Below are 25,830 nucleotides of genomic sequence, written 5' to 3'. Positions count from 1 at the left end.
CCCCCCTCGCCGGGGGCAAACGGCCCCGAGAGCTCCGGCGCTTTCTCTGCTCCCTCCCGCGCGGCTGGAGACGGGCCCGAGCCCCCCCGAGGGGCGGCCGGGGTCCCCCTTCCCCCCGGCCTCGCGCCCGGGGTGCGCGTTCTGCTTTTTCCTGTTTCAGGTTCGCCGGCGAAGCCGATGAGGAAATAAGGCGGCGTCACACGCGCCCTCCTGACAGTTGGCCCCGGCGAATGTGGCCGACGCGGTGAGCGCTGGCCCGCGGCCTCGCCGAGCCAGGGGCCGCCGAGGGCAGCGGCGCGGCCGCCCCCAGCCATGTTCTCCCGGAAGAAACGGGAGCTGATGAAAACCCCCTCCATCTCCAAGAAGAGCCGGGCGGGAAGCCCCGTCCCGCAGACCCTGCCGGTGAGTGTCCCCGCGTGTCCCCCCACCGCGGCGAGACGGGGGCCACGGGGGGCCACGGGGGGACGAGGGGTCACGGCACCCACGGAGCTGCTGGGAAGAGCCGTGGGATGGGAAGGGGGACTTGGGTATGGCCAGGGGGTCTGCGAGGAGGAGGAGGAGGAGGAGGGAGCTGAGGAAGGACCCTGCTCTCGGGGCCTGGGTGGGGGGTGGATTTTGCCCCAGGCGAAGGGGTCAGAGCAGCCGCTGGGGGAGGCAGGAGGGCAAACGGAGCTGGGGAGGAACCGGGGGGCTGCGGCGGAGGGCAGGGGAACCCGGCGGTGGGGGCTGCGGCCGAGGGCTTGGGGAGGGCAGAGAAACCCCCAAACCTCCCAGGGGACGAGGGGGGAGCGGGGGGACACCCGGGCTCGGGCAGCCCCAGTGCCTCGGCTCTGCCATATATTTATTTACGTGCGGGCACCCCGCCGGCGCTGGGGGGGCGCGGGAGGAAGCGCCTCGCCTCCGCGGGGCCGGCCGGGGCTCCTCCACGCACCCCGGCACTGCCCGCCCTGCGCCTGCGCCCCAGCCCGCGGAGCCCAGACGGGGCTGGCGAGACGGGGCCGGTGGGGCCCCAGAGCTCGCCCGCGGCCCCTTAGCAAGGGGCACCCGTGCCCACCCACCTCGCGACCCCCGGGGAGAGGGGCCTATGGGTGGTGGCCGGAGGGATGCTCGGCCGGGCGGCTGGGAGGAACAGCTACAGCCCCTACTCGGCCGGGCGCCGCAGGACGGGTAAAGCCAACTCGCCCAAAGGCTCCCTGGACTCGCTGCCCCACGCGCCCGCGGTGTGGCTGACGGTACGGCCGGTGGGGGCCAGCGGGGGGGACCCGGGGGCTGCGGGGCCGCTACACCCCGGAGGGGATGGAAACAGGATTTCAAGGGCTGGGCCGGCCCCGGCCGTTTCGGGGTGGGGGCCTTTGGGCAGCCCCTCGCAGCCCTTCCGCGGTCTGGCCGGCGCGGGGCTGAGCTGCCCCGGTTTGCCCTCGCCCAGGCAGCCTCGTGCTCTCGGTCGGCTCCGGGTCTGCCCCATCGGCACCAAAGTCGCCTTCCGGCCCCGCCGAGCCGGCAGCGCTGGGGGTGCTGAGACCCAGCACACTCGTGTCACACGTGGGTGCCTGAGAGTCACCGACGGGAGCTGCTGGAGGGACGAGGGTGGGCGGGTGGGAGGTTGGGCCCCTCCCCGTGCCGCAGGGACCCTCGCGGGCTGCACGGCCCCGGAAGGTGCCGGTACCAGCCCCTCCCTCGGGGCAGTTTTGCCCCTAGAAACCGGGGGCTCCCTCCATCTGTAAAATATCTGCCAAGTCCCCAGACGGTGGCCTGGAGGGTGTCCACGTCCCCCCCATCCCTGCAGGGCTGGAGCTGTGCCTGACCTGGGGATGAAAAAGAGGAAGGGACGCGTTGGGCCAGATCCTGCCAGCGCCAGGGTCCCCAGCCCCGCGGGGATGCGCGGCGGGTGCTGGTGGGGACAAGGCAGAGCCACCCCCTCGGTCACTGTGTGTCCCCCAAGACAAACCCGGGCCCACAGGGGCTGGCGGAGGCCGGGGGGAGCCAGGGGGGAGTGGGCAGACGGGGCGGCCGAGCTGGCCCCAGGCCTGTGGCTCCAGAGCCGAGGCCGCCCGCAAGCCCCGTGCTGGGGGGGTTCATCCGCCGGGCCTGACTCTGGTCCCCGCTCCCCAGGATCTGTCCCGCAAGGATTGTCTGGAGGCGCCCGGCGCCGGCCTGGGGGAGCTGCCCCCCGCCAGCTCCAAGCTCAGCACCAGCCCCAGCGCCGTGGGCACCCTCAAGCGCCCCACCAGCCTCAGCCGCCATGCCAGCGCCGCCGGCTTCCCCCTCACCGCGGCGGGCCCCCGGGCCGTGCCTAAGGGCCCCAAGACCCCCATGTCCTACAGCCCCATGGAGGGCGGGGAGGGCCCCTTCATCGACACCGAGGACATCGCCCAGCTGCTGACGGACGTGGCTCGCTTCGCCGACGCGCTGGAGAACCTGCGGGACGTGGTGCTGCGGGACGGTGAGCCCCCCCTGCCCCCCGGCGCCGCCCCGCCCGGAGCATGCTCCCCCGGGGACAGACCGGACCCGTGGGTCGGGGGTCTCTGCCCAGGGCCGGGAGGTGACCGGGCCCCTCCGGGGGGGCCACGCCGACCCCCGCCAGGGCAGAAGGTGGTGGGTGGCTGCCGGGAGCTCGGAGCCAGGATAACGCGGCTTCCTGCCCGCGAGCTATTTTCATCCGCCCGTTTTCCTGTTTACAGCGCAGCGGTGCCAGCTGCCTGCCAGGGCCCCCAGAGCCCGCGGGGCACCGGGCACGGCCCCCCCTCCCCACCGCACCAGCCTCACCGGGGCGGCCGCTGGGACGGGGCCGGGTGGGCTGCGGGGCCGCGGGAGGGGGGCCTTGGCCGAGGAGGCAAAGTCGAGGGTCTCGTGGTCCCCGCAGCGAGGTGGGGCTGCGGGGGGGGTCACATGATGCCAGTTTTTGGCGTTGGCCTCACAAACACGTTGACGCATCCCCACTCACCGTGGAAAACGGCAGCGCCCAGCCCGGGGCGCCGCTGCCGACGGCGCCGCTGGGAACGTGGTTGGGGCCTGCGCTGCCGGGGGGGTGGGATGGCAGCCCCCGGCGGGGGGGGGGCGAATGCCTCCAGGTCCCTGCGCAGGTTTGGGGGTTGCTGGGCAGGAGGGAACAGCCCTGGGCCGGGCGGTGACCGTCCGCTGCCGTCCGCCCGCGGGGCCCGCCGGGACGGTGCCATCCCCAAGCTGGCAAAGAGATGGGGGGAGGTTGGGGCTGACCCGCAGGACACAGCCGGGATTTTGGGGAGTCCAGCCCCCCTCTGCACCCATCCAGCCCCGATACCAGCCCCGTTCCCAGTCCCACTGGTCTCCCCACTTCCCACTCTGGAAGGGGCCTGGAAACGGGAGAGGAAACCGAGGAAACCCCGACCCCGAGCTGGGGCTGGATGGGGAGGGGGCTCTGCCCGGGCGGGCGGTGGGTGCCAGGCTCCCACCCCCCCACGGGAGGCTCCTCGTCTCCTTCCTAAGGAGGCTCCAGCCCCAGCCCCGGGGCCGAGCTGACGGGGAGCGGGGCCGGAGCCCGCAGAGGGGCCGGTTCCCGGGGGAGGACACGGCGAGCCCGGCTGGACGGGGCACGGCGGGGGGAGAGACCTGCCACGTCCCTGCCACGGCCGGGAGCGCCCATCCGGCGGGGAGGAAGGGAAGGAAACGAGGAGGAAATTCCCAAACCGCTTTCAAGGGAAAATGTTACTACTGAGGAAAAAATGCCTAAAAGGTCGGGCTGCCCCAGCCCGGCCGCTGGCCAGGACACAGCGGCCGGTTTAGCCCCGGCGGGGGGGAAGGGGAGGCCTGGGAGGTGCCGGACAAGGGGGACGTGGCTGTGCCAGCCTCGGGGAGCCCCGAAGCCCCGGGGATGGGCTGCTCGGTCCGGGAGCCCGGCGGGATGGGCTGGCAGGGGGTGGATGGGGGGTCCGGAGGGCAGGGGCGCGGGGCAGCGTTTCAGCCCCCCTCTCTTGCAGACCCCAAGGAGCCCCAGCGGCCGCTGGCCCACGAGTGCCTGGGCGAAACCCTGCGCATCCTGCGCCAGGTCATCAACAAGTACCCGCTGCTCAACACCCTGGAGACGCTGACGGCCGCCGGGACCCTCATCTCCAAAGTCAAGGGTGAGCCGGTGGGGCTGGGGGCTCTGTGCCGCTCCCCTCCCGCCCCGGGCCGGGCTGCGCGGGGTCCGGGGAGCCCATGGGGGGCTGCCGGGAGCGGAGCTGCCCCACGGCCGGCAGGGAGGGCGAAGGCATCGGCTGCCTCCTTGCTTTTAGTCTTGGGGATGATGTAGTGTCGGAAATGACAGAGCCCAGATCCCTGCATGGGGGTTTCCAAGCACGGCCGCAAGAAAAACACTTCAGTAATCGGCTCCTGCTCCCAGCTGCTTCGTGTTCACGGGAGCGGGGTCTGCGGAGCCCAGACCTTGGCCCGGGCACCACCTCCTGCCTGCAGTTACCCCAGCGGGGAGGGGGCGGCTGCGCTAACCGCAGGCAGAGACCAACATTTTGCGTCACCGCGCTGCTTCCTGGACACGGAACAGCAACCGCGAGGGCACAGGAAGCCTCGTGGCCGGGGCAGGAGCTCTGCCATGGGGCTGGCCCCACGCGGGGCGGGATGGAGCGAGGTCGGGCTCCCCACGTCCCCGGGCAGAGGGCTGGGAGCAGATCCCAGCCCCTCACCGCAGCGGGGAGGGGGCTCAACTCTCCAGCCCCGACGCCCCAGAGGAGCCGACCCCAAAGGCGCCGGGATCTGCCCCAAACCCTGGCGGCCACCAAAGGCGTCACCAGCGTCCCTCGGCCTGGGCGTCTGCCAAGCGCTGTCTGCGCCGGTTCCCGCTGCTGCTGGCGGTTCCTCTTTTGGCTGCGGGCAAGAGCCCCCCCGGGGGAAGGCGGGAGGGGGACGGCAGGAGGGGGAAGCGTCCGGCCGCCGAGCGGGGGGCTCTGGAGGTGCCGTGAGGGGCTGGAGGCAGTGGAAGGGGCCGGCAGCCAGCAGCACTTTTCCAGCAGCCCCAGCTGACGGGACTAAACAGAAACGTGAACCGAGCGGTGCTGGCAGGGGGGAAAGTCCCGGGAGAAATGGGGCAGAGACACGGCGCTGCACTAGGGAAAGTCCATGATCCGTAGGGATGATCCTGCCCGCTGCTCCCTCGAGCTTGACCCCACAGCGGGGCTGAGACCTCGGGATCCGGCAGGTCCTTTGCCCGGGACAGGGAGAGGCGCTCGCGGCGACGGCGCTTCTGCGTTTCCTCGTTTCCAGGTTTCCATTACGAATCCAACAATGAGACGGACAAGCGGGAGTTCGAGAAGGCCGTGGAGACCATCGCGGTGTCCTTCAGCAGCACGTAAGGGGCTGTTGGCCGGCCCGTCCCCTGGAGAAGGGCCCCGATGGACCCCACTGCCCCAGCAGCCAGGACACGTCCCCACCCCCTGCCCCGTCCCCTCGCCCCGCACGGCCCCGCACGTGGCGGCTGGTTTGGGGGGTGGTTTGGGGGGTGGAGACACCCACAGGGAGGGCAGATTTGCTCCTCTCGCTGCTCCCACTGGCGATTCCTCCAGCACTGAGGGACCCCAAAGCCCACTCGACCCGCAGGCTCCATCTCCCGGCCCCTCTTCGGTGCTGGGCCGAGCTCTGCTCCTTTGCCTGAACTGCCCAGACCTCACCCTGTGGAGCTGAACTGGTCCCCACGGTAACCAGTATTGCAGCTCCAGCTGCCCCGGCCCTTGCCCAGTCGCTCGGACATGGGTCGGGTGCTGCTGGGTGACAGCCCGGCTTGTCACCGCCCGTCCTCCCTCCGCTGAGCCCCCCGTGTTCCTCCCGCCACAGCGTGTCCGAGTTCCTCATGGGGGAGGTGGACAGCAGCACCATCCTCTCCATCCCACCCAGCGACCAGAACCAGGTGAGCGACGCCCGGTCCCGCCGTGCGGGTCTCGGGGTGTGCCGGGGCGCTCAGACTCGGCTCGGGAAGGGGCTGAGCCCCCGGCCCCAGTCGTGGGATTCCCAGCTCACCCCCCAGCCCGGCAGAGCTGCCCGGGGGCTCTGCTGCTGCTCCTGCCCTCACCACCGTCCCGGGGAGGGGAGAAGCCACCTGGCAGCTCGAGCCAAAGGGCACACGGTGGCTCGGGAAGGGATGGAGCAGAAAGCAGGGCTCTGGTTGCTCTCTGTAGCTCTGTCCTGGTCTGGTGTGTGCACAGAACAAATTATTTCTCCAGAGACATTCCCGTTAGCTCCCGGCCTTCCCGCAGGGCCGCGGGCTGGGCACAGCAGCCACCCAGCAAGAGCAGACAGCTCCAGCAGCTCCGGGTTTCTGCCTCCCCTCCATCCACCGGCCCTTCCTCTTGTCTGACCAGTCTCTTTTCTTTCCCAATTCCCAAAGACTATGGAGAGCCTCTACGGGGGGATCCCCGGGCCCGGAGGAGACAGCGTGCCGTCGGGCGTGGAGAGCTATCACACGGGTACGCCTGGGCGCAGGGTTCAGGGGGGGCACCCGGCTGAGCAGACCGGCCCCAGGAACCGGCGTCTTCCCCGTCGCCGCCGCAGTCCTGAGCCGCACGCAGCTCCTCGGGTGGGAAAAGGCAGCAGAGCTGCTGCTGGCACCGGGGACTGACAGGACTCCAGCCCGGCACGATGCCAGCGCGGGGAGGTTTGCCCCGAAAGCTCACGGAGCTTGCTGGGCCGGGCCGGGCTGTGCCGGGGCTCTCCCGGCTGTTCCAGCGCTCCTGGGAGCTCGGAGGCGCGGGAGCGGGTCAGCAAACGCGGCGGCAGCAGCACACTCGGGGTCTCTCCCCTCTTTCTCTCCCCCACTTCCCACCACAGGTCGTCCTCCCGCCGAGGAAGTGGACGTGATGCTGCAGCGCTGCGAGGGGGGCGTGGATGCCGCCCTCCAGTACGCCAAAAACATCTCCAAGTACATGAAGGACCTCATTGGGTACCTGGAGAAAAGGACCACGCTGGGTGAGACGGGAGGAGGCGGGTGGGTCCCCTCGGAGCGGGGCTGAGCCCCTCAGGGCAGCAGCTGGACGGGTCGAGGTCCTTCCCCGCACGCGGGAGGCAGACGCTGCCAGGGCTGAACTTCCCTCCCGGAGTTCTTGATTTACTTTTCAAAAGGAGCCCAATCAGCAGGGGAATCCTGGTGTCTTGTACGTCTTTTCACTTCCAACCTTTTTTCTTCCAGAGATGGAGTTTGCCAAAGGGCTTCAGAAGATGGCAAACAGCTGCAAGCAAACCATCAGCCAGGAGGTGAGTCCACGGTCCCGGCGGTGCCGCGGGGGCAGCGGCCCTGCAGAGCTGGTTTGTGTGACCTGGCGGAACGAGCCGGCGATTCTCTGCAGCTCTTCGCTTGGCAACGTCCGTGCGCCCAAACCAAGGCCAAGGATAATGCCGAGACCCTGCAAAAGCTCCTGCACCGGGAGCCGACGCTTCTGCCCGGGCAGGCTCCCATGCCAGATGTGCCCCGTCCCCTCCCCTCTGGCCCCGGCACGGGGCAGGTGCCACCACGGGGCCCATCCAGCCTCCGCCGACCTTGCTCCGAGCAGCCTCTTGGCACCCTGTGGCCACTCTCCTGGTCCAGGACGGGTTTTTGCCAGCAGCAGGCAGCCACGCCGAGCCTCTCGCTCTTCTTCCCCAAGCGCGGCGCTGGAGGACGCGTCTCCTTTGGGTCACGCTGTGGTGCTGGGGCTCGGGGTGACGCGTTTTCTCGTTTCGCAGACCAACATGCCCTTCCTGTCCATCTACCTGCTGGCCCTGGAGCAGGACATGGAGCATGGGACGTCGGTGCTTCAGGCGGCCAACACCCTGCAGCACCAAACCTTCCTCCAGGTGAGGGGGCCGGGCGCGTGCACAGGGATGCGCAGGATAAGTCCCGAGCGGGGTCACTTGGTGCAGGGTGGACGTGGTCTCTGGGGTCCCTGTCCCTGGGGAGCAGCAGACGTCCTGTCCTTGCAGAGGGCAGCTCTTGCTTAGCTCAGGCTGGAGGAAACTGCATCGGGCCCTTCCCAGGCTGCAGATTTTTGTCCAGGACACAAACCCCCCCGTAACCGAGCCCAGATGTGCTGGGGAATAACATCCGCCGCGGGGAACTTCTCCTTGCAAAGCCTTTTGCCAAGGGAGGAGCGGCGAGCGTTTAGCTCAGGCCACCGTGGGGGTTGTTTCTCCCTCCCCATCCAGCCGCTGACAGTGAGACGCCTTGAACACGAAAAGCGGAGGAAGGAGATCAAGGAGCAGTGGCACCGGGCGCAGAGGAAGCTGGTGAGTGGCGGCCAGGCAGCACGGAGAGCCCCGGTGACACGGACCCCGCCGAGGGCGCTGGACTCTTCGCCCCCCTCCGGCAGCGTTGGGTGCTTTGGGTGCCTCTGCAGTGCGGGGGGATGCCGGAGGAAGCCCCTGGGGGGGCTGGCAGGAGATAACCCCCCCACACAGAGGTCGGTCCTCACCCTGGGCCGCTGCTCTGGTTGGCAGCAAGAGGCAGAGGTGAACCTGCGCAAGGCCAAGCAGATCTACATGCAGCGCAGCGAGGAGCACGACAAGGCCAAGTACATGGCGGTGAAAGCGGAGGAAGAGCAGCAGAACACCGCCAGCAGCATCACCACCAAGGCCCTGGACAAGAAGAGGCGCCTGGAAGAGGAAGCCAAGAACAAGGTGGGAACACGACAGCCCCGGCCTCGGGCTGAGCATCTGCCCGGCCACGGCCTCGTCGCTGCCCGAGCTCCCTGCGGGCCCTCGGCCCGTGAACTGTCCCCATCTCCGGCTGTCCCAACCCCAGGCGGAGGAGGCGATGGCCACGTACCGCACCTGTGTTGCGGATGCAAACACCCAGAAGCAGGAGCTGGAGGACACGAAGGTGAACTCCTTGCGGCAGATCCACGAAGTGATCAAACAGAGCGACCAGGTCATGAAGCTGGTGAGTGGGGGACGGCCCCCGGGGCAGGGGGGGGCCGTGCCCTGCCCAGGAGAGGTTCAGAGCTGCCCCCCAGCAGACCTGGCTTAGCTGCCCCGTTTCAGATGGGCCGGGGCGGGTGCGGGGCTCCCCGCACTCCCTTGGGCTCTGGACAGCCAAGGCTGGGGCCGCTCCGTGCTCCCGATTTCCCAACTAACCTGGACTCCTCGTCTCTCTCCTCCGTGCACGTCGGCTCACAAAGCTCACGCCTGATTCTCTCCGCCTTATTTTTAGGCCACAATCTCCTTCTACCAGATCATGCACATGCAGACGGCTCCGCTGCCCGTCAACTTCCAGACACTGTGCGAGAGCAGCAAGCTCTACGACCCCGGGCAGCAGTACGCCTCGCACGTCAGGCAGCTCCAGCGAGGGGATGAACCCGACATCCAGTACGACTTTGAGCCCTACGTGTCACACAACGCCTGGTAGGAGAGCGGGGAACCATTCCTGGTGAACACTCATCTTCCCTGTCGCTGGAGACCTCCCCCCGGGCGGGCACTATCTCCCCAGCAGAAACCAGCGTGCCTCCAGCACCCCGGGGCAGCTCCTGCTGGGGAAGCTGGGGCTGGGCCACCCGGGGATCCCCCCCCATCCTCTGATGGATGAGACAGGCTACGTAGGATTTACGAGAGGACTGTAAATCCCAAGACAGGGGGACAGCAGCCATGAATGAGGTTTTCGCGTCCTTCCTTCTCATTGACTCACACGCTCCCTTTGCTCCTTTCTCCAGGTCCCCCTTCGCTCGCACACGGAAGGGCAGCTTCAACGCCAGCGACTTCTCCCCGAGCGGCGGCTCCGAGGGCGCGGCGCTGCCCAAGGACGGGCCGGGGGCAGAAGGAGGGGCAGGACCCAAGGAGCAGAGCGGGGCGGCGGCGGCCGAGCGGAGAGGTGAGCGCGGGGCCCCGGCGGCTGCGTCCTGCCCCGGGCGGGAGCAAAGCGGCGCTTCGGCGGCTACTGCGGGCGGCTGAGGCCTGGCGAGCCCAGTTTCCTGAAGGACACCAAATCAGATCTATGGGGTTTTTTTTCTGCTTTTGCTGTCTAGTGCTGCCTAACAGACCTTTCTCCATCTTCCCAGCTCTTCTCTCCCATCACAACCCACCAGCCCATCAAACCAAGCAGCTTCCTTCAGTAATTTCAGTGTCTCCCCGGGCCCAGGCTGTTCTCCCCTGATTCTCTCCCGAGTGCAGGAAGGAATCTCAAATGGACTGTGTGTTTTCTGCTGCAGGTGGGAGGGGACACCAGGTCCACAAATCCTGGCCGACCTCCATTTCTGAAGCTGACGGCAGCCTGGATTCAAATGCAGGTGGGCACCGAACCCAGCGCAGGGCCGGCGGTCCTCGCCCTGCCAGGGATGGGGCGGGGTGGGATGAGGGACCCCCAAATCTTCACGCTGCAGGGCTGGAGCCTGCTCCCCCACGCAGCCCCTGCCAGCTCCCGGTTCCTCATTTTCTCGGGGAGCTGCCCCCGCCGCACAAGGCACACGGCTGGGTGCTGTGGGCATCGGCCACGTGCATCAGGGCGCACTCAGAAGTTAAAAAACTTTCCCAGTGATCTCACCAGCTTGTGGGTTTTCTTTCGCCAGGTGAATTCAGCCACAAGCTGCAGCGGCTGTCGTCCAACGGGACCATGTCGTCCAGCGAAGAGCTGGAGGAGAAGGACGAGACCACCACCCCCTTTGAGCAGAGTACGTGCCGGCGCGGGTGACGCCGTGCTCCCGCTCTGCACCCACACACCGTGGCAAAGCTAACTGCAGGTTGACTTTCCCCAAATTCAGTAGTTCTGGGGGTAAACGGAACAATTGCTGGGAGGAGACGTGACCCATGAGGAGCATTGCCTGGACCGAGGGATGGGCTGTGCTCAGACCAGCTGAGCTGCAGCTGCCTCAGCGTCCCGGATATTCGAAGTGTTGCTGAAGCCCTGGGGCATCCAGCTGGTTGCTCTGGGGCCGTGTCCCTCCTGCTCAAGCTTTGCTTAACTTCACCTCCTCAGGAGCCGGGATGCGGACGCATTTCTTCCTGTTCTGCTCGTAGGCATCAATGGCATCACCCCGGAGATGACGGCTCCAACGGGGCCCTTCCGGAACGTCGGCTTGTCCAAGGCTGCCCAGACCCATCGGCTGAGGAAGCTCCGCGCCCCTTCCAAGTGCCGGGAGTGCAACAGCTACGTTTACTTCCAGGGAGCAGAATGCGAGGAGGTAAAGTCGGGAGAAGCGGGAAGAGAGCTCGGTGGGTGGGACGGATGGAGCTTGTGTCCCGCGAATGGGGTGAGCTCGGCTCTCCCCGCGTGCGGTCCCGTGACACACTGCGGGGCGGCTCGTCGCCGGGTGTCAGGGGTTTGTGCAGAACCCAGCCTGGAGCTGTGACACACGTGGGCAAGAGCAGGAGAGTGACCACGGCCGGGAGGTCCAAGTTCTCTGTGGAGGCAGAGGTGCCAGCACAGCCTCTGGGGCAGGACTACCTGAGCCCGGCTCTCACCCGTGTTTAGGAAGACTTTCCTCCTCTGGGGAGGGCTCTGCGCGATGCTGGGGCCCAGGCTCCCATCTGTCATCGTGCTCAGCGAGCGTCTCGCTCTCTGAGAGATGCCTGGTGCCCCCCGGGGCTGCCCCCACTGTGCCTTTCCCCGTGTTTTCCAGTGCTACCTGGCCTGCCACAAGAAGTGCCTGGAGACCTTGGCCATCCAGTGTGGGCACAAGAAACTCCAAGGGAAGCTGCAGCTTTTTGGGCAAGACTTCACCAAGGCTTCTCAGAGCAGCTCAGACGGGATCCCCTTCATCATCAAGAAATGCATTTCGGAGATCGAGAAGCGGGCGCTGAAAACCAAGGTGACGCACTCTCTCTTCCCTCTTCTTCAGCTGAGCCGGCTCCGCTGCCTTCTCTTGAAATGAGCTGCCTTGGCGTGAAAACCAACAGACTCGGTTTTCAGATTACTGGAGGCAGGAAGCCAGAAAGTCCCCGGTGATGAACTTGGCCCCAACAGCCCAAACTCTGACGTTGGAAAGTCATGTCTCTGGCCTCCCTCTTTCCTAGGAGACAGGAATGACAGCGACGTCTGAGCTGGAAGGGGATGTCCCAGTGTGACTGCTGAGAGGGATTTCCAACCCGAAGGGAGAGGGTGGGAGTCAGGAGCTCGGTCCTGCGCAAACCTGAAGAGAAACATCTCACTTCAACTCCACTTTTCTCCCTTTCACAGGGCATCTACCGAGTTAATGGCGTCAAGACCCGTGTGGAGAAGCTTTGCCAGGCCTTTGAGAACGGGAAAGAGCTGGTGGAGCTGTCCCAGGCCTCCCCTCACGACATCAGCAACGTCTTGAAGCTCTACCTGAGACAGGTGAAGTGCTGCTGGGGGGGCCGGGGGGAGGTGGCCACAGGAACTGACTTCCCGAAACCAAACGTGGCTTCACCGAGTCGTCTCTGGCGGGAGTAATTCTGCACCAACTGGGCTTAAAAACTGTGGGTGGGGAGCGGGGCCCTTCCCGGGCGGGAGAGGATCAGCAGCGGAGCTGGGACCATGTGCAGGAGCGGGGCAGAGCACCCACACTGCGCCGCCTCCGAGCCAACCGCGGGTTTCCTGCTCGTGGTGAGCCCTCGCCCGGCCCCTCCGCTGCGGCGGCACCGGCAGAAAAACAACGTGCGGAAGCACCAAACCCTCCCTCCCCTCCGCAGTCGGGGAACCAGCAGATGAAAAGGGAAGTGATGCAGCGAAGGACGCTCCGCACCAGGGCTGAGCTCCCGGAGCAGGGCTGTGCCCCTCAGGGCACCCTGCGGGGGGATCAGATGGGTGCTGGGCCCCCTCTGCCCCCAGCAGACTCCAGTACCCCAACTGGCAAACAGCAAGTGCCAACAGCAGCGTCACCCGCACCCTCCGAGCAGCCACCACCAGGCAGGAGGAGCGGGAGCAGCTTCTGCTTCGCCGCTGAACTCCTCAGCGCGGCCTTTGGCTGCGCGGTGACACCCGGGATCGGGCTCAAGGGGGAGGCTTGGCCCTCGGTCCCCTGCACAGAGGAGAGAGGGGCTCTGGGTTGCTTCCACGGTTTCTCCAGAGAAAAGCAGCGTGGAAAGAGCGGGAGAAATCAGTCCTGAGCCACGATCCAGCGTCTCCTTGCAGAGAAATGGGTTTAAAGTCTCTGTAAAGTGCTGACCTGGAGGGATCCTGCTGTGCTGCGAGAGGCAGCCTGTCCCCAAACCCGTCTGTTTAAGCCACTCTGAAACCATCCCCGGCCATGCAAAACCACCAATTAGTTACCGAGCTGCTCTAGACACGCTTCAAAGCAAGAGTTTCCACCCAAGCGCAGTCCCACCTTCGCTGCAGGCTGCGCCGATTCCGTCCGGCCTCTCCACCCTGGGACAAGCCGTTCCCCTTCCCAGCCCCCTCCTCTGCGCTGGGCGACCGCCTGCTCTGCCCCCCCCGGGCCAGGGCTCCTCCAGGGGGACCAGAGAACCCCTTAACCGCGACCTGAGGGGCCTGCGCAGCAGAGAGCACCCAAGGGTTGATCAAACGCTGCTTTTTGCCTGCACCCTAGCTGTCCAGGACGGGGGGGGCTTCAGGGGATGGATAAAGAGCCGTCACCTCTGGGCAGCGCGGCTCGGAGCACCGGGGATGTCTCCTCGCTGTAGAAAGGCCCCGGGTTCCCTCGGCTCAGCAGCGGGGGACGGGTCTAGGTCTCAGGGAGGGGGTGAGCCTCCCCCCGGCTCCCCAGCACCCACCTCCCCGTTCTTGCTTGCAGCTGCCCGAGCCCATTATGCCGTTCCGCATGTACAACGAGCTGATGGGCCTGGCCAAGGAGAGCTTGCAGGGCGGCGAGGCCAAGGGCAAGAGCGGGAAGGGGGGCCCGGAGCTGGTGGACAAAGGAGCCGACACGGACAAGGTGGTGGTGAACCTGGTGATGAAGCTGAAGGAGCTGCTGAAGGAGCTTCCCTGGGAGAACATGGCCACGCTCCAGTACCTCCTGCAGCACCTGAGGAGGTCAGAAGGGCCGCGCGGTGCTGGGGCGCCTGCCCCCGCTTCCCTAGAGCGTAGAACGTTTACACATTCGTTACCCACGGCGCGGGTGGCGGGGCCAGCCCAGCCCGTCCCAGGAGCGGGGAGGTTGATCCGTGGCCGCAGCTGCCCACGGAGCTGCGTGTGCGCCACGGGCGGGGGCTCCTGCGCCGCCAGCCCGGCTCCTCCTCCGGCCTGGGTGCGCCAGGCGGGGCGAGCCCTGCCCGGCCACCCCTCCCTTCTCCCTGCTCGCTCTCACGAGTTCTTCCTCCTCCTCCTCCTCCTCCCCAGGATCGTGGAAGTGGAACAGGACAACAAGATGACCTCAAGCAACCTGGGCATCGTCTTTGGGCCAACACTGATGCGCCCAAGGCCCACAGATGCCACGATCTCCTTGTCCTCGCTGGTTGATTATCCCCACCAAGCTCGCATCATCGAGGCTCTCATCATCTTCTATTCGACCATCTTTGAGAACAAGGAGCCTGCGGTGCTGGGGGCCGACCCCAAATACGCCCCCGAGAGCCAGGAGGAGGCAGCTGGTTGCTCCGGCCTGGTAGGAGCTGGGGGGGGGGAGCACCCCTGGGGGATGCGCCGCCTCTGCCCAGACAGCGCCAGCGGCCGGGGGCAGAGCAGCTGGGCCAGACCCTCCCGCAGCCCCTGGCCCCGGCCCTGCAGCTGCAGCGGCGACGGGCCCGGCCCCGCGGCGCCGCACCACGGTGGGGTCCGGCCAACGCGCTGCCCTTCTCGTACAAAACCCGCGTTGCTTTGTCACGTCCCCACGGGCGTCCCCATTCCACCTGCGAGGGCGGTTCTGCCCCACGAGAACAGTCTCAGTCGGTGGGACAGGCAGGGGTGGGAGGATGGAGCCTGTGCACTTCACAGACATTTTTCTATTTTCTGGAACCATTTCTCAGTGAATGAGTTTTCTCCTCCTCCGTGCCCTCACCCTGCACCTCTTCCCTCAGGCCAACGCGGGCTCCCAGCCCGCAGCTCCTCCCGGCAGCGTCCCGTACCTAGAGCTGCCCTCGGAGAAGGGGAGTTTGACCTACAGCGCCGAGTCCTTCGCAGGTAAGGGCGAGGCACCGGTGGCTCCTCCCCAGCGGGCACAGAGGTGCCGGGAGCGTCGCCAGCGGCAATTCCACAGAGTCCTCACCTGCCCTGAGCACCACGAGTTTGCTGAACAAAGCTCCTGCCGGTGCCGTGGTGCGGGCGAGTAACACGGGGCTCCCTCTGTCCCCCAGAGTCCGGCGACCGCTCCGTCGACTCCGACTCGGAGCTGGAGGACAGCGGGGAGCTGCTGGCCGCCGCGGACGGGGCCCCCCGAACCCAGCTCGTGAAACAGGGGAGCGAGACCAGCACGGAGGAAGCTCAGTTCTGCGATGACGGCAGCGAGGGCCCGCGGAGCCGGAGCTGCAGCGTGGGCCAGTCGGATGCGGAGGGCACCGCTCCCCGCTGCTGCAGCCCCCCCGGCGAGGAGCAAAGTGACGCCGAAGAACACCCCGAGCGCCGGCTCCCCGCCGCTGGCACGGACCGTGACACAATCCAGTCCAACAGCGCGCCCGGGCCGGCCGCTGCCCCGGGGCCGGCAGCCAGGAGCCCCGGCGGCCGCGAGCAGCAGCCCCGGCTCATCTGAGGCGCCGACGAAGGTTCCGCGGGCGCTGGGCCGGGGCAAAGGGGCAGGATGCGGACGCCACGCAGGCGTGGCGAGGCCGAAGGCTGCGATGGGGAGGGGTGGGAGGGACAACGCGGAGCCGCGGGCGGCTCAGGGGGGTTTGGTGTGCCAGCTGCAGGCAAGTCCCCGCTGGTTCGTGGCTGGAGCTTTCACACAAAACCCCCCCAGCCCCTTGGCTCCCGACGGGAGGATCGGGCCAGTCTGCCTCGACTGCTGGGAGCCCCGGCCCGGGCCAGCAGCCCATGAAGCGCGTTCCTTGGGAAGGGGCTGAAGCAGGGCAGACCCTGAGCTCGCTGGAGCTGGGAAGGGACCCGGGGCTTCGCCGTGCCCGCAGGTTTGATTTCTGCCGCAGTCCTTAACCCCGCGCCTTGCCGCAGCAATGGAGACGGGACGAGTCAAGGGCTCTGATCATCCTCGCTGCCGCGGCTGGAAGGGGAGACGAGGCTGCCGGGACCTGGGGAGGGTTCCCCAAGAGCGGGCAGGGGAGGGGCACGCGGCCGGGCACGGGCACTGCCCGGACAGACGGACAACGCCGGGCACCGCGCGGGCCCTGCCGGCCTGGGGAGCCGCTCCCGGGAAGGCGCCGCGGCCCGAGAAGCGCCGGGTTCGGCACAGGCGGGTAAAAACCACCCGGAGCGTCTCGCACAGCCCTTGGGGCTGGGCCTGCAGCACTGCCAGGCCCTGCGAGGTCCATGGATCACTGACTGTACCGGGCACCCAAAGCCCAGCGATGAATTGTCTGCCTCAGCACTTCTAAGCAACACAGGACTCGGGCAGCGGCGGCCGCTCCTGCCTCGCCGGCAAGGTTTTGCGTTGCTGCTTGTGTTTTGGGCATTTCTCTCCTCGGCAGGAGCCACGCAAAGAGCAACCCGCAGGCTGCGAGCGAGCTCAGGGGACAGGAGCTCCTGGCCGCAGGGTCCTGAGCGTTGTGGGGTCTCTCAGGGTTTTGGTTTTTTTTTTTGATAGACATTTGGTCTCCCAAAAATCTAAGCTGCAAGTCCGGGACTACAACTCTGCTCCTCCAGCTGGCCCCGGGCCAGAGCTGGGCAGAGAGCAGGTCGCCAAGGGGAGATGCCTCCTCCTCCTCCTCCTCCTCCTCCTCCTCAGGGCCACCACGGCCTGAAGCCAGCCGCAGCCCCTGCCAGCGTAAGAGGCTGCTTCTTTTTTTTCATAAAGAGAGAACACGAATCCACTACCTCTACGGTAAAGGAACTTAAAGGGTTGAACGAGACCAGCCGAAGTATTTTTTTAAAGGTATGCAACTTTTCTGCACTGAAACATGGAGAAACAAGTGGATTTCTTGCTTAGAAAGAGCTAAAAGCTGTTTCCTTGTTACCTGCGCGTACCTGGGCCGCGCTCCCGCCGAGCCCCTGCGGGACAAAGGCCACGAGCTCCCGGCCGGGGCCAGAGGCGCGAGGACTCGCGCAGGCGCCTGACGCAGCCCCGCGGCTCCTCAGCAATTGCACAAACCCGAAGCTGTTTTTCCAGCCGTCGGGCAGACCCTTCCTCCGCCAACGCCGGACGCCAGGTCACCTCGCGCCGGCTCCGCTCCCGCGTCAGAGCCGCTCCAGGCAGCGGGGGGAGGCGCAGGCGGAGCGGCGCGTGGAGGGGGCACAGGCCCCCCCGGCCCCGTGGAGGGATGAGCCCGGGCTTTAGAGCCGAGACTCAGGGGAAACGCGTCTCAGCGCCGCAGGTCGGGGTGGGGGAACCCAACGTCCCCCCACGGCCCCGCGGTCTGTAACTGAGCCAGAGAAGAGCCCGAGACGTTCTGCTCCGCGGCTCTTGCGAGCCAGGTTGGATTCTTCCAGCAGGTCACTTCCACGGCAGCGAGAGCCGCGGGCCCAGGGCCCCCTCTCGCCGCCGGCGCTGCTACCCCGGGCGGTACCAGGTGTGTGTGCGAGGACGGGTGGGGGGTGAATGCGAGGGGGGGGAGAAAAGCTGCGCTTGAGCTTCCCGTGCTAACAGGCACCCTTCTATTTGTGTATTAATTCGGCGTGGAAAAAGTAAAGCGTGTTTGTTACGTGTCTGTACTGCTGTAGGAAGCTGTGTTATGTGTTTTGCTTAAAAAAAAAAAAAAAAAAAAAAAAAAATCAATAAAATCAGCGTGTTCCAACCCCTCCTTGTCCTGGAGGTCAGAGTCTTCCAGGCTCATTCACCCACGGCTGCGGGAGGCCAAGGGCTGGGAGGAAACACCCCGAGGAGTTCTAGCAAGTAAACTGAAGTTAAAAACCCTCAAGAAACCTGGAACAGCCTAAAATGATAGTGGCTGGGGTGGGGGGAGAAGCAACTCTCCGTAGCGACCTCGAGGGCCAAGGAACAGCCCCCAGCAGCGGGATCAGCCCCGTGGGGCTCCCAGAGGCCCAGAAATACGGCACCAGGAACAGCGGGAGTACAAATCTTTATTAAAAATAAGATCCTATGAAATAAAATAGGAAAGCAAAGGCCTTCTCCCACTCGCTTCCTCCCTGCTCCTTCCTTCAGGGCACTTCTGTGGCTTCAGTCCTTAACGAGTCACAGCAGATCTCTGCTGGAAAACACGGAATTAGGCCAAGTAACAGCACAGAGGCAACACGGGAAGAGAATTTTCTGGGCCACTTCTGAAAAGGGAGATGTCGGAGAGCGCCCGGGAATGGCAGGTGGCGGGGAGGTGTCACACAAACTCCTGCACTCGGGGAGGGAAGAGCTCGGGGTGGGGGGAATCGCCTCACGCCGCCCACCGAGCCCCACTGGAGGCCCCAGAGGGTCAACCTCGCCCTGCTCTGTCCTCTAACAGCTCCCTCCACCAACGATTTAGAGTTTGGCGATCGTCTGGAGATAATCTGTGCCCAAAGCCCCCCGCTAGCCAGAGGGCTTCGTGCTGCACTTACCCCCGCTGCGCTCACTGCACCAGCCTGTACGTGATGTAGCGGCCCGCGGTCTCGCTCGGGCGAATGATCTTCACCACCTGCGAAGCCGACGGGAGGGGCTCAGCCGGGGGGGACTGGCAGTGAGTTCCCCCCGCCGCGGGGGCTCTATGGCTGCGGCACTCAGCAGCCACACGGCTTCAGGTGGGGGTGCAGTGTGGAACCGTCCCCCCCGCGAGGGGAGGGAGGTCAGAGCGCAGGGCTGGGTCACACCTGCAGCTGTCACCAGCCCACCACGTCCCTGCCAGACACCGACCCACCCCCGACCTACAACAGCCTTCCCCAAAACGGGGATCCCCCCCCCCGGCCCTGCCCATGGGAACCGCTGCCCCAGGCCAGTTCTCTCTTACCTGACCACGCTTGATGCCGAAGTAACGGGCCACGGGGTCCCCGGCCTGGATCCTGGGGAGCTGGTTCTCCCTCAGTTTGCTGCGCAGGGGGTCAAGGAGCAGCTCCCCCGGCTCACGGAGCAGTTACCAACCCTCACACACCCACCCGCGGCCCGGAGGAGCAGACAAAGGATACTACCTGGCCAGCAGCTCAGTTACCTCTTCCTTTGTCATCACAACGTGCTCAGGGACCAACTGGAAACAACAGGGGAGAGACTCTGTAAGATCAGGAAGGCAGAGGAAGCGACTGGCTCCTCGCAGCGGCGGGAGAAGCCACACGTTTGTAAGGAGGAAAAGTGCAACCGCGAGGCTCAGCCCGGCCCTAAAGCCGGGGAAGGTCGGTGGGAGCGGCCCGAGCCGCGGCCCGGCACAACGGAGCGCTCCCCCCCTGCTCACCTCGTGCTCCGTGATGTTGATCAGAAGCTCCTGCTGCAGGAACTGCTCCAGGATGTATTTGGGAGCCATGTCCACCAGGGACTGGGACGGGAACGGCCTGTCAGGCGGCAGCGCCGGGCGGGACAGTCCTGCCCGCGCCCGCTCCTCGGTCAACCCCCGCGTGGGGTCAGACACAGACAGGGGCGCAGGGTCCCCCCCGGGACAGCGTCCCCTTTTCTCTCACCCACCGCCCACGGGCCCTCAGCCGCTCTTCCGGAACCAGAGCCACCCGCCCTGGTTAAACGCGCTTGCACGTTACGCCAAGGCTCGTGTTAAGGGACAACAGGCTTTAGCGGAAGGTTTGATCTGGAGGGAAATCCTGCGGGTTTTTTGCCTAAAGCAGCACCGAAATACAGCCAGGCCCGGCGCCCCGGGCTCGCACCGCCCCGGCCGCCTCCTCCCGCGGCTCTACCTGCTTTGCCGACGGGGTCATGCCCTGCTGCACCACGATCAGCGCGCGGGTGATGTTCTCCTCCTGCATCCGCTGGCAGTACATCTTGATCGTCTTTATTCCGACCTTGGGCTCCTCTGGGAAAGGGTCACCCCAGCGTCACACGGAGCCCCCTCACCCCGCTAACCCCCGGCCCAGCCTCCCCCCGCACCGGCTCCGCTCACCGGGAAAGAAAACGAACATCTGGTCGGTGGGATCGTCGTTGTGGGCCACCAGCACCGTCAGGTCCGTGCGCCGGGGCCGGCCCTCGCTGGGCTTCTCACCGAACTGCGCCTTGAACTCGTCCAGCGTCTGGTCCAGCTCGTCCTGGGTCACCAGGTAGCCCCGGTCGTGGCAGAGCTGCCGAGAGCGCCCTCGGGTCAGGCGACCCGCCCTCACCGGCCCGCCGGGGGCCCCGGGGCCGGGCCGGCCACCGCGACACCGCCGGGCCGCCGCGCAGCCCCCGCGGCCCCGCCGGGGCTCGGCCCCGCCGCCCGCACCTGCATGATGGTCTTACGGATCTTCCACAGCCGGTACGTCTCCTCCTCGTCGTCCATGGCGGCGGCCGCCCGCACCGCCCGAGGCCCCCGCGGGCCGCCGCCCTAATGCCGGTTCGCGCGGCGACAGGCGGCGCCGGGGCGGCCGCGGGGGCCTCGGCCGCGGGGGCTCCTGGGAGCTGTAGTCCGCCGCGGGCCGCCTGCCGCCGCGCGCTCCGGCGGGGCCCGGCGCCCCCGCCCCGCGGCCGCGGCGGGTCCCCGGTTGTCCGCGCCCCAGCGCGGGTCGGGCCGCGGCGCCGGCGCCGGTCGGGGGGGGAACGGCCGCCGCGGGGGCCCCGCCCCGCCGCCCCTTGGCCTGTCCTTGGTCTCGCCCGCCCCGCCCACCAGCGCCCCCGCGGGCCTCCCCGCCCGCCATTGGTCAGCTTCCCCACCCATCATCCGCCTCTGCGCGCGCTGACTGGCTGCGCTGCCGGGAGGGGCGGTGCCTCCGCGCGTCCGAGCCGTCGATTGGCTGAGTGCCGGCGGCGGCGGGGCGCGATGGGATGGGGCCGGGCGGTGCGGCGGGCGCTGCTGCGGGGCGCGGCGGCGCGGGGCGCGGTGCGGAGCATGGTGAGGGCGGCGGCGGCGGCGGGACGGGCCCGCGCCGCTCCGGGGGGCTGCGGGACGGGGGCTCGGCCGGGAGGGGCTCGGGCGGGCGGCGGGGCCGGGCCGGGTCCGGCCCTGATGGCGGCTCCCGGTGCCCCGCAGTGCGCCCAGGCGGAGGACTGGCGCTCGGCCAAGGCCATCTATGACTTCCGCGCCCGAGACATCGACGGCAACGAAGTGTCCCTGGAGAAGTACCGGTAAGGGCGGGCCGGGCGCCGCGGTTCAGCCGCAGCGGGACGGCGCGTTGCGTAACGCGGGAGAGCGGCTGCTCACGGGCCCTTCCCTTCCCGGGTTAACGGCGGCCGCTGCGCCCCCTCTCCAGGGGCTGCGTCTGCATCGTCACCAACGTGGCGTCCAAATGAGGAAAAACCGCCGTAAACTACACTCAGCTTGTGGACCTGCACGCCAGACACGCTGAGAGGGGTTTACGCATCTTGGGTTTTCCCTGCAACCAGTTTGGAAAGCAGGTACGGGGGGAGCGGGGCGGGGGCTCCGCGGGGGCGCAGGGCCCCGGGCCGCTCACGGAGCCCCGGCTGCTGCCGCCCCCAGGAGCCCGGGGACAACGCTCAGATCAAGGCGTTTGCTGAAAACTACGGTGTGAAGTTTGACATGTACAGCAAGATCGATGTCAACGGGGACGACGCCCACCCGCTCTGGAAGTGGATGAAGGAGCAGCCCAAAGGAAGAGGCACCCTGGGCAAGTGAGTGTGGGGGGGCTGCGGGAGCCCCCCGCAGGGAGGGGCTGGCTCTGGGCCGCTCCAGCTGAGCGGCTGCGAGGGGAGGGGGTTTTCTGTCAAAGTCTTACTTCTGTTTTTTTCTCTCCTAGTGCAATAAAATGGAACTTCACTAAGGTAGGACGCAGTCGCCTTCTGGCCTTGCCTGGGTCGCACGCTCGGGGGGCTGGGGGGGCCCGGAGGCGTCGCAGGGAGGAGGGATCCGCTCCCTGTGGTTACCCTGGAGGTTGGGGTAGGAGCATCCCGGGGGGCTCCTGGGCCCAGAAAGCGGGGAGCGGCTCTGCCAGGGGCTCCAGCTCCGAGACAGGATCTGCCGCAGCCCAGCGCCGCCTCAGGCGGCTCTGGGGCTGCTCTCGGGGGGCTGCAGCGCCCGCGTCACCGCTGGGCCCCCTCACCTGGGCGCTGCTTCGCTCCCGCAGTTCCTCATTAACCGGGAGGGGCAGGTGGTGAAGCGCTACAGCCCGATGGAGGATCCCTACGTAAGTGCTGCCGGCGCGGCTGGTGCGCAGCTCCGCCGCCTCGGCTCCCCCTCCTCTGGCCAGGGGAGGGCGGGAGGGCACCCCCGTGCTCTGGGGGGATTGGTGGTACCACACAGCCCCTCTGGGGGGGCTTTGGGCATGTTCTTGGGGCAGCGATGTTCTCCTAGGACGATGCTCCCCTCTGTCTCGCAGGTGATCGAGAAGGACCTGCCCCTCTACCTGTAGAGCTGCTCCTCTGCCCCCCGGCCCCGCGCCGGCCCCGCTGCCCGCGGAGTCTCCTCGCCCAGCCCCATGACGGTTTGTCTTCAAGCCAGCTCGCTGGTGAGGCAGACCCGAAGATCTGGCGTGCACCCGCTGGGAGGAGGCTTCGCCGGGCAGCCCCGTTCCGGCGTCCCCCTGCAATAAAGGTGTTAGAAACGGCCGCTTGTGCCTGGGTGAGGGGAGAAGCCGGAGCCCTTGCGCAAGGCCTGAGCCCGGCGGGGATAATCCTCCCCAGTGCTGAGGGGGGAGTTGCACAAATCCTGGCTTAGCCAGCGCTCCCGGGGCGGGGGGAGGGTGCGTGGCCTCCCCCGGCTCCTTCCTCCCCCCAGATCACGGGGCAGCCGCCCCGATGAGGCAACAGGGTTGTTTTTCTCCAAAGGCAGCCGAGGCGCCGGCTGGGCAGTGGCCCTGGCGGGGCGGGAGCGGGCCCGGCCGTGGCGCAAGCCCTGGCCAGAAGCAGCTACTGAGAAACAGCCCCGAGCGGTGCTGGGACGTGGTGAACCCCCCCCCGAGGAGTGGCCGGTCCTCCGCGGCGCGTTGGTGCTCGCGGAGGCGCAGCCGTGTCGGGCCAGGGCCGGGGAGGGCCGGCGGCTCCCTGGGCAGGGCAGCCCCCGGTCTTGGGGTGATTTGCTGCTGCTTCCCCGCCCTCCCCCAGCGTCTGGGTCTCCCCTTAACAGCCCCGGGGGGGTCAAGGGTCCTTCCTGGGGTCCCCCCCACAAATCTGATCACAGATTCATGGAAGGGTTTGGAAGGGACCTTAAAGCCACCCAGTGCCACCCCCTGCCCCGGGCAGGGCCACCTTCCCCCAGCCCAGGTTGCCCAAAGCCCCGTCCAGCCTGGCCTTGAACCCTTCCAGGGAGGGGGCAGCCACAGCTGCTCTGGGCAGCCTGTGCCAGGGCCTCACCCCCCGCACAGGGGAGAGTTTCTTCCTGATACCTGATCTGAATCTCCCCTCTGTCAGTTTAAAACTGACCCCTCGTCCTATCCCTCCCCCTTCCCTGCAGCCCCTTTCAGCCCTGGGGGGCCGCTCTAAGGTCTCCCCGGAGCCTTCTCTCCTCCCGCTGAACCCCCCAACTCTCCCAGCCTGTCCTCACAGGGGGGCTCCAGCCCCCCCAGCATCTCCGTGGCTCCTCTGGCCCTGCTGGAGCAGGTCCGTGTCCTTCTGCTGTTGGTGCCCCAGAGCTGGGCCCAGCCCTGCAGGGGGGGCTCCCAGAGGGGGTGAATCCCCCCCCACCCCTCACCCTTCTGGCCCCACTTCTGACACAGCCCAGCCCCGGGCTGGCTTTCAGGGCTCTGTTTTCCACCCAGTGGTGCCTGCACAGGGACAAGGATCCCTCGCCCCCCCCCAAGCTGCCCCCCGGCCTGAATCGCTCCTCTGTGAGGGCCCGTGGCTGCCCCCGTCCCACCCCGGTGGGGACCCAGCGCTGAGGGACCCACCCGACAGCGGCTCCTTTGTCTGTGTCTCCCCCCGCAAAGGCCGGGGGGGCCCGGGGCAGCCTCAGCGCGGGCAGTGCCTGGCCCGGCTCCGGGGGGGCCCCAGGCCCCTCCCCACGGCCCTGAGGCCACAGGAGATGAACTCCAGCTGCCGGGACCACCGCGGCCCTCGGACTCTCCTGCTGCGGGTCCCGGGTGGGATCCTGGGGCAGGTCCACACAGGACGGACGGACGGACGGACAGACAGAGCTGGGACTTACAGAAATCTTGTATGTGGCTTCCTTTCCATTTTTACTGAGCAGAATGAAAAATTATCCTTCTGAGGCAAGTAGAAAATTCAGGAATTATTAGTCAAAGGCACATATTCTAAAAAAATCTCTTTACATATATACATCTCAATTAATTATAAATACACATAGAAAAAACAAAGGCAAACAACAAGCGGATTAAAAAGTGCTAACAAAAAAGGTGTAAGGGAAGAAAAAAAGGGGGACTCATTTAAAAATACATACAATCAGTAGGACAACTGCATAATAATTTAGTTAAAAGATATCGTTACATATTATTAACCCTGACAAAAACACAGGATCGGGGCAGGGAAGGGCTTCCTTGAAGGTGCTCTCTGTCTTTCCAGAGATGAGGGAGGGGGAATTGCATATATTTCAAAATTAATGTCAAAGCCACCAGGCAGGGCTCCGGGTGACGGCGGAGGATCCCTCCTCGCTATTCCTGAGTTTAAGCCTCTGAAATGGGTTTTCCCGGTGTCCTTTTCTCTCCTCGCTGAGAATCCAGCAAGCGCCGAGCGAACGCCCCGGGACGGGGCCTCTCCACGAGGGGGGTGGGCTGGGGCGTGTTTTAAATAGGGGGGGTGGTGGTGAGGAAGGGGGGAGCCTCGCTCTGCTCACGCCGAGGAAAAGGCTGCTGTGGCACCCGGAGCAAGCGCCGGCCCCGCGGCGAGAGGGGAGAGGAGCGGGGAGAGCCCAGAGCTCGCGGGGGGGCTCGGGGGGGTCCCCGTCTTTGGTGTTCACTGAGGTAAGGGGGTTTCCTTGAACGCAGTAAAACGCAGCCCCGGCTGCCGGGGGGGCTGGTGGGAGGCAGATGCCAGCTGGGAAGGGGGGGGGGGGTGAGGACAAACCCCCCAAATAAGGGGAAGGGCCAGAAAAAACTCAAAAATGAGCCCACGCGGGGCAGGTCCACGGCCCTCAGGTGTCAGGGAGGGACACGGGTGCTGACACGAAGCTCCAACGGGCCGCCGGGCCAGTCCCTGAGCCCTGGGGGCGCGGGGGGGTCGGGGCGCTCTGCCCGCAGGAGGGGACCCCGTCCCCCTCAGGACTGACCCCAGCAGAGGCCCCCCCAGGTCCCCTCCGAGGAGCGGCCGGGCCAGCCAGGGCAAGTCTGGTGTCCTTCCCCGAAAACATCCCGGTGTCGCTTCCAGGAAATACCCCGGTGAGCGGAGGCAGAGAAAAAGAGCAGAGGGAGGCTCGTGAGGAGCCGCCAGGCCCGGAGCGCTCCTGCCAGCAGGCAGCTTCCCGCCAGGCTCCTCCGGTTAGCGACAGCACAGCGCTTCCCCGGGACCTGCCGAGGCGGTGCCGGGGCAGCGACGGTGGGGGCGACGCGGCCGGAGGCTCCCGGGGAGGCGGCCGCTCGCCCAGGGGGTGCCTGGGGCGGCGCTTTGCAAAGGAAACCTTTGCTCTTTGGTATCGGAGGTCGAACGTGCAGCGCCAGCGCAGCCCCGGCGCTCGCCGGGATCCTTCCCCGCCCGGGTCGGCGGCGCTGGGGGGCCCAGACCCAGGCAGCCGGGCCCGTGCCCAGCCAAGGCCAAGCCCCCCGGCGCGGGGAAGGACGACGCGACAGCGGGAGGTCGGACAAAGCTCGGCCGCGAGGCTAAAGTGCAGGACGGGCTGAGGGGACACGCGGCCCTTCTGCCCCGGGGAATCCCACCGCGGCCCCGGCGTGGCTGGGCTCTGGCACCCCCCCAGCCCTGCCGCCCCCCCGGCTCTGCCACCGACAACGAGGCGCAGGCAGCTCCCGCCCTGCCCAGGGAGCTCGGGCAGCCCGTGGTA

General features: G+C 67.1%; 3 protein-coding genes across 6 annotated transcripts; 2 read left to right on the top strand and 1 right to left on the bottom strand.

Moving 5' to 3' along the window:
• The first annotated feature begins 77 nt into the window (after window positions 1-77).
• Window positions 78-15,602, top strand: ARHGAP45 (Rho GTPase activating protein 45). The gene is made up of 23 exons (XM_074927980.1): window positions 78-402; window positions 2,113-2,443; window positions 3,957-4,100; window positions 5,236-5,320; window positions 5,803-5,875; window positions 6,353-6,431; window positions 6,793-6,930; window positions 7,151-7,215; window positions 7,684-7,794; window positions 8,143-8,223; window positions 8,434-8,613; window positions 8,738-8,875; window positions 9,146-9,336; window positions 9,642-9,799; window positions 10,137-10,214; window positions 10,494-10,595; window positions 10,942-11,105; window positions 11,544-11,732; window positions 12,101-12,238; window positions 13,635-13,873; window positions 14,180-14,441; window positions 14,854-14,956; window positions 15,130-15,602. Exons 1-23 carry the CDS (start codon window positions 313-315, stop codon window positions 15,519-15,521), a joined length of 3,531 nt encoding a protein of 1,176 aa, XP_074784081.1. The 5' UTR covers window positions 78-312; the 3' UTR covers window positions 15,522-15,602.
• A 2,339-nt stretch (window positions 15,603-17,941) lies between these two features.
• POLR2E (RNA polymerase II, I and III subunit E) lies at window positions 17,942-20,345 on the bottom strand. 2 transcript variants are annotated; one of them, XM_074927893.1, is made up of 8 exons: window positions 20,218-20,345; window positions 19,903-20,077; window positions 19,700-19,815; window positions 19,249-19,329; window positions 18,989-19,047; window positions 18,814-18,892; window positions 18,428-18,504; window positions 17,942-18,087 (listed from the first exon to the last, which is right to left on the bottom strand). In XM_074927893.1, exons 1-7 carry the CDS (start codon window positions 20,272-20,274, stop codon window positions 18,439-18,441), a joined length of 633 nt encoding a protein of 210 aa, XP_074783994.1. In that variant the 5' UTR covers window positions 20,275-20,345; the 3' UTR covers window positions 17,942-18,087; window positions 18,428-18,438. The 2 variants fall into 2 exon arrangements, with proteins under 2 accessions (XP_074783994.1, XP_074783993.1); XM_074927892.1 differs by having other exon boundaries at window positions 17,942-18,084.
• Window positions 20,346-20,721: 376 nt separating this feature from the next.
• GPX4 (glutathione peroxidase 4) lies at window positions 20,722-22,493 on the top strand. 3 transcript variants are annotated; one of them, XM_074928234.1, is made up of 7 exons: window positions 20,722-20,823; window positions 20,962-21,056; window positions 21,182-21,326; window positions 21,409-21,560; window positions 21,686-21,710; window positions 22,013-22,072; window positions 22,265-22,493. In XM_074928234.1, the coding sequence occupies exons 1-7, from the start codon at window positions 20,752-20,754 to the stop codon at window positions 22,295-22,297; spliced, it is 582 nt and encodes a 193-aa protein (XP_074784335.1). In that variant the 5' UTR covers window positions 20,722-20,751; the 3' UTR covers window positions 22,298-22,493. The 3 variants fall into 3 exon arrangements, with proteins under 3 accessions (XP_074784335.1, XP_074784334.1, XP_074784336.1); XM_074928233.1 differs by having other exon boundaries at window positions 22,226-22,493; XM_074928235.1 differs by having other exon boundaries at window positions 20,752-20,823; window positions 20,971-21,056.
• Window positions 22,494-25,830: the final 3,337 nt, after the last annotated feature.

Source organism: Athene noctua, chromosome 27 (genome assembly GCF_965140245.1).
Source record: "Athene noctua chromosome 27, bAthNoc1.hap1.1, whole genome shotgun sequence".
NCBI classification, from domain to species: Eukaryota; Metazoa; Chordata; class Aves; order Strigiformes; family Strigidae; genus Athene; species Athene noctua.
The sequence above is the reverse complement of the archived record's forward strand: the minus strand, read 5'-3'. Positions and strand labels throughout refer to the sequence as shown.

Bases quoted from the DNA above. Each gene is read 5' to 3' on its own strand.
- ARHGAP45 (XM_074927980.1), top strand. From the start codon at position 313: ATGTTCTCCCGGAAGAAACGGGAGCTGATGAAAACCCCCTCCATCTCC. The intron at 7,216-7,683 runs GTGAGTCCACGG...CTCGTTTCGCAG, and splicing joins AGCAAACCATCAGCCAGGAG to ACCAACATGCCCTTCCTGTC. The intron at 10,596-10,941 runs GTACGTGCCGGC...TTCTGCTCGTAG, and splicing joins CACCACCCCCTTTGAGCAGA to GCATCAATGGCATCACCCCG.
- POLR2E (XM_074927893.1), bottom strand. From the start codon at position 20,274: ATGGACGACGAGGAGGAGACGTACCGGCTGTGGAAGATCCGTAAGACC. The intron at 19,816-19,902 runs GTGAGCGGAGCC...ACCCTTTCCCAG, and splicing joins GATGTTCGTTTTCTTTCCCG to AGGAGCCCAAGGTCGGAATA. The intron at 18,505-18,813 runs GTAAGAGAGAAC...TCGGCTTCGCAG, and splicing joins TCGGCATCAAGCGTGGTCAG to GTGGTGAAGATCATTCGCCC.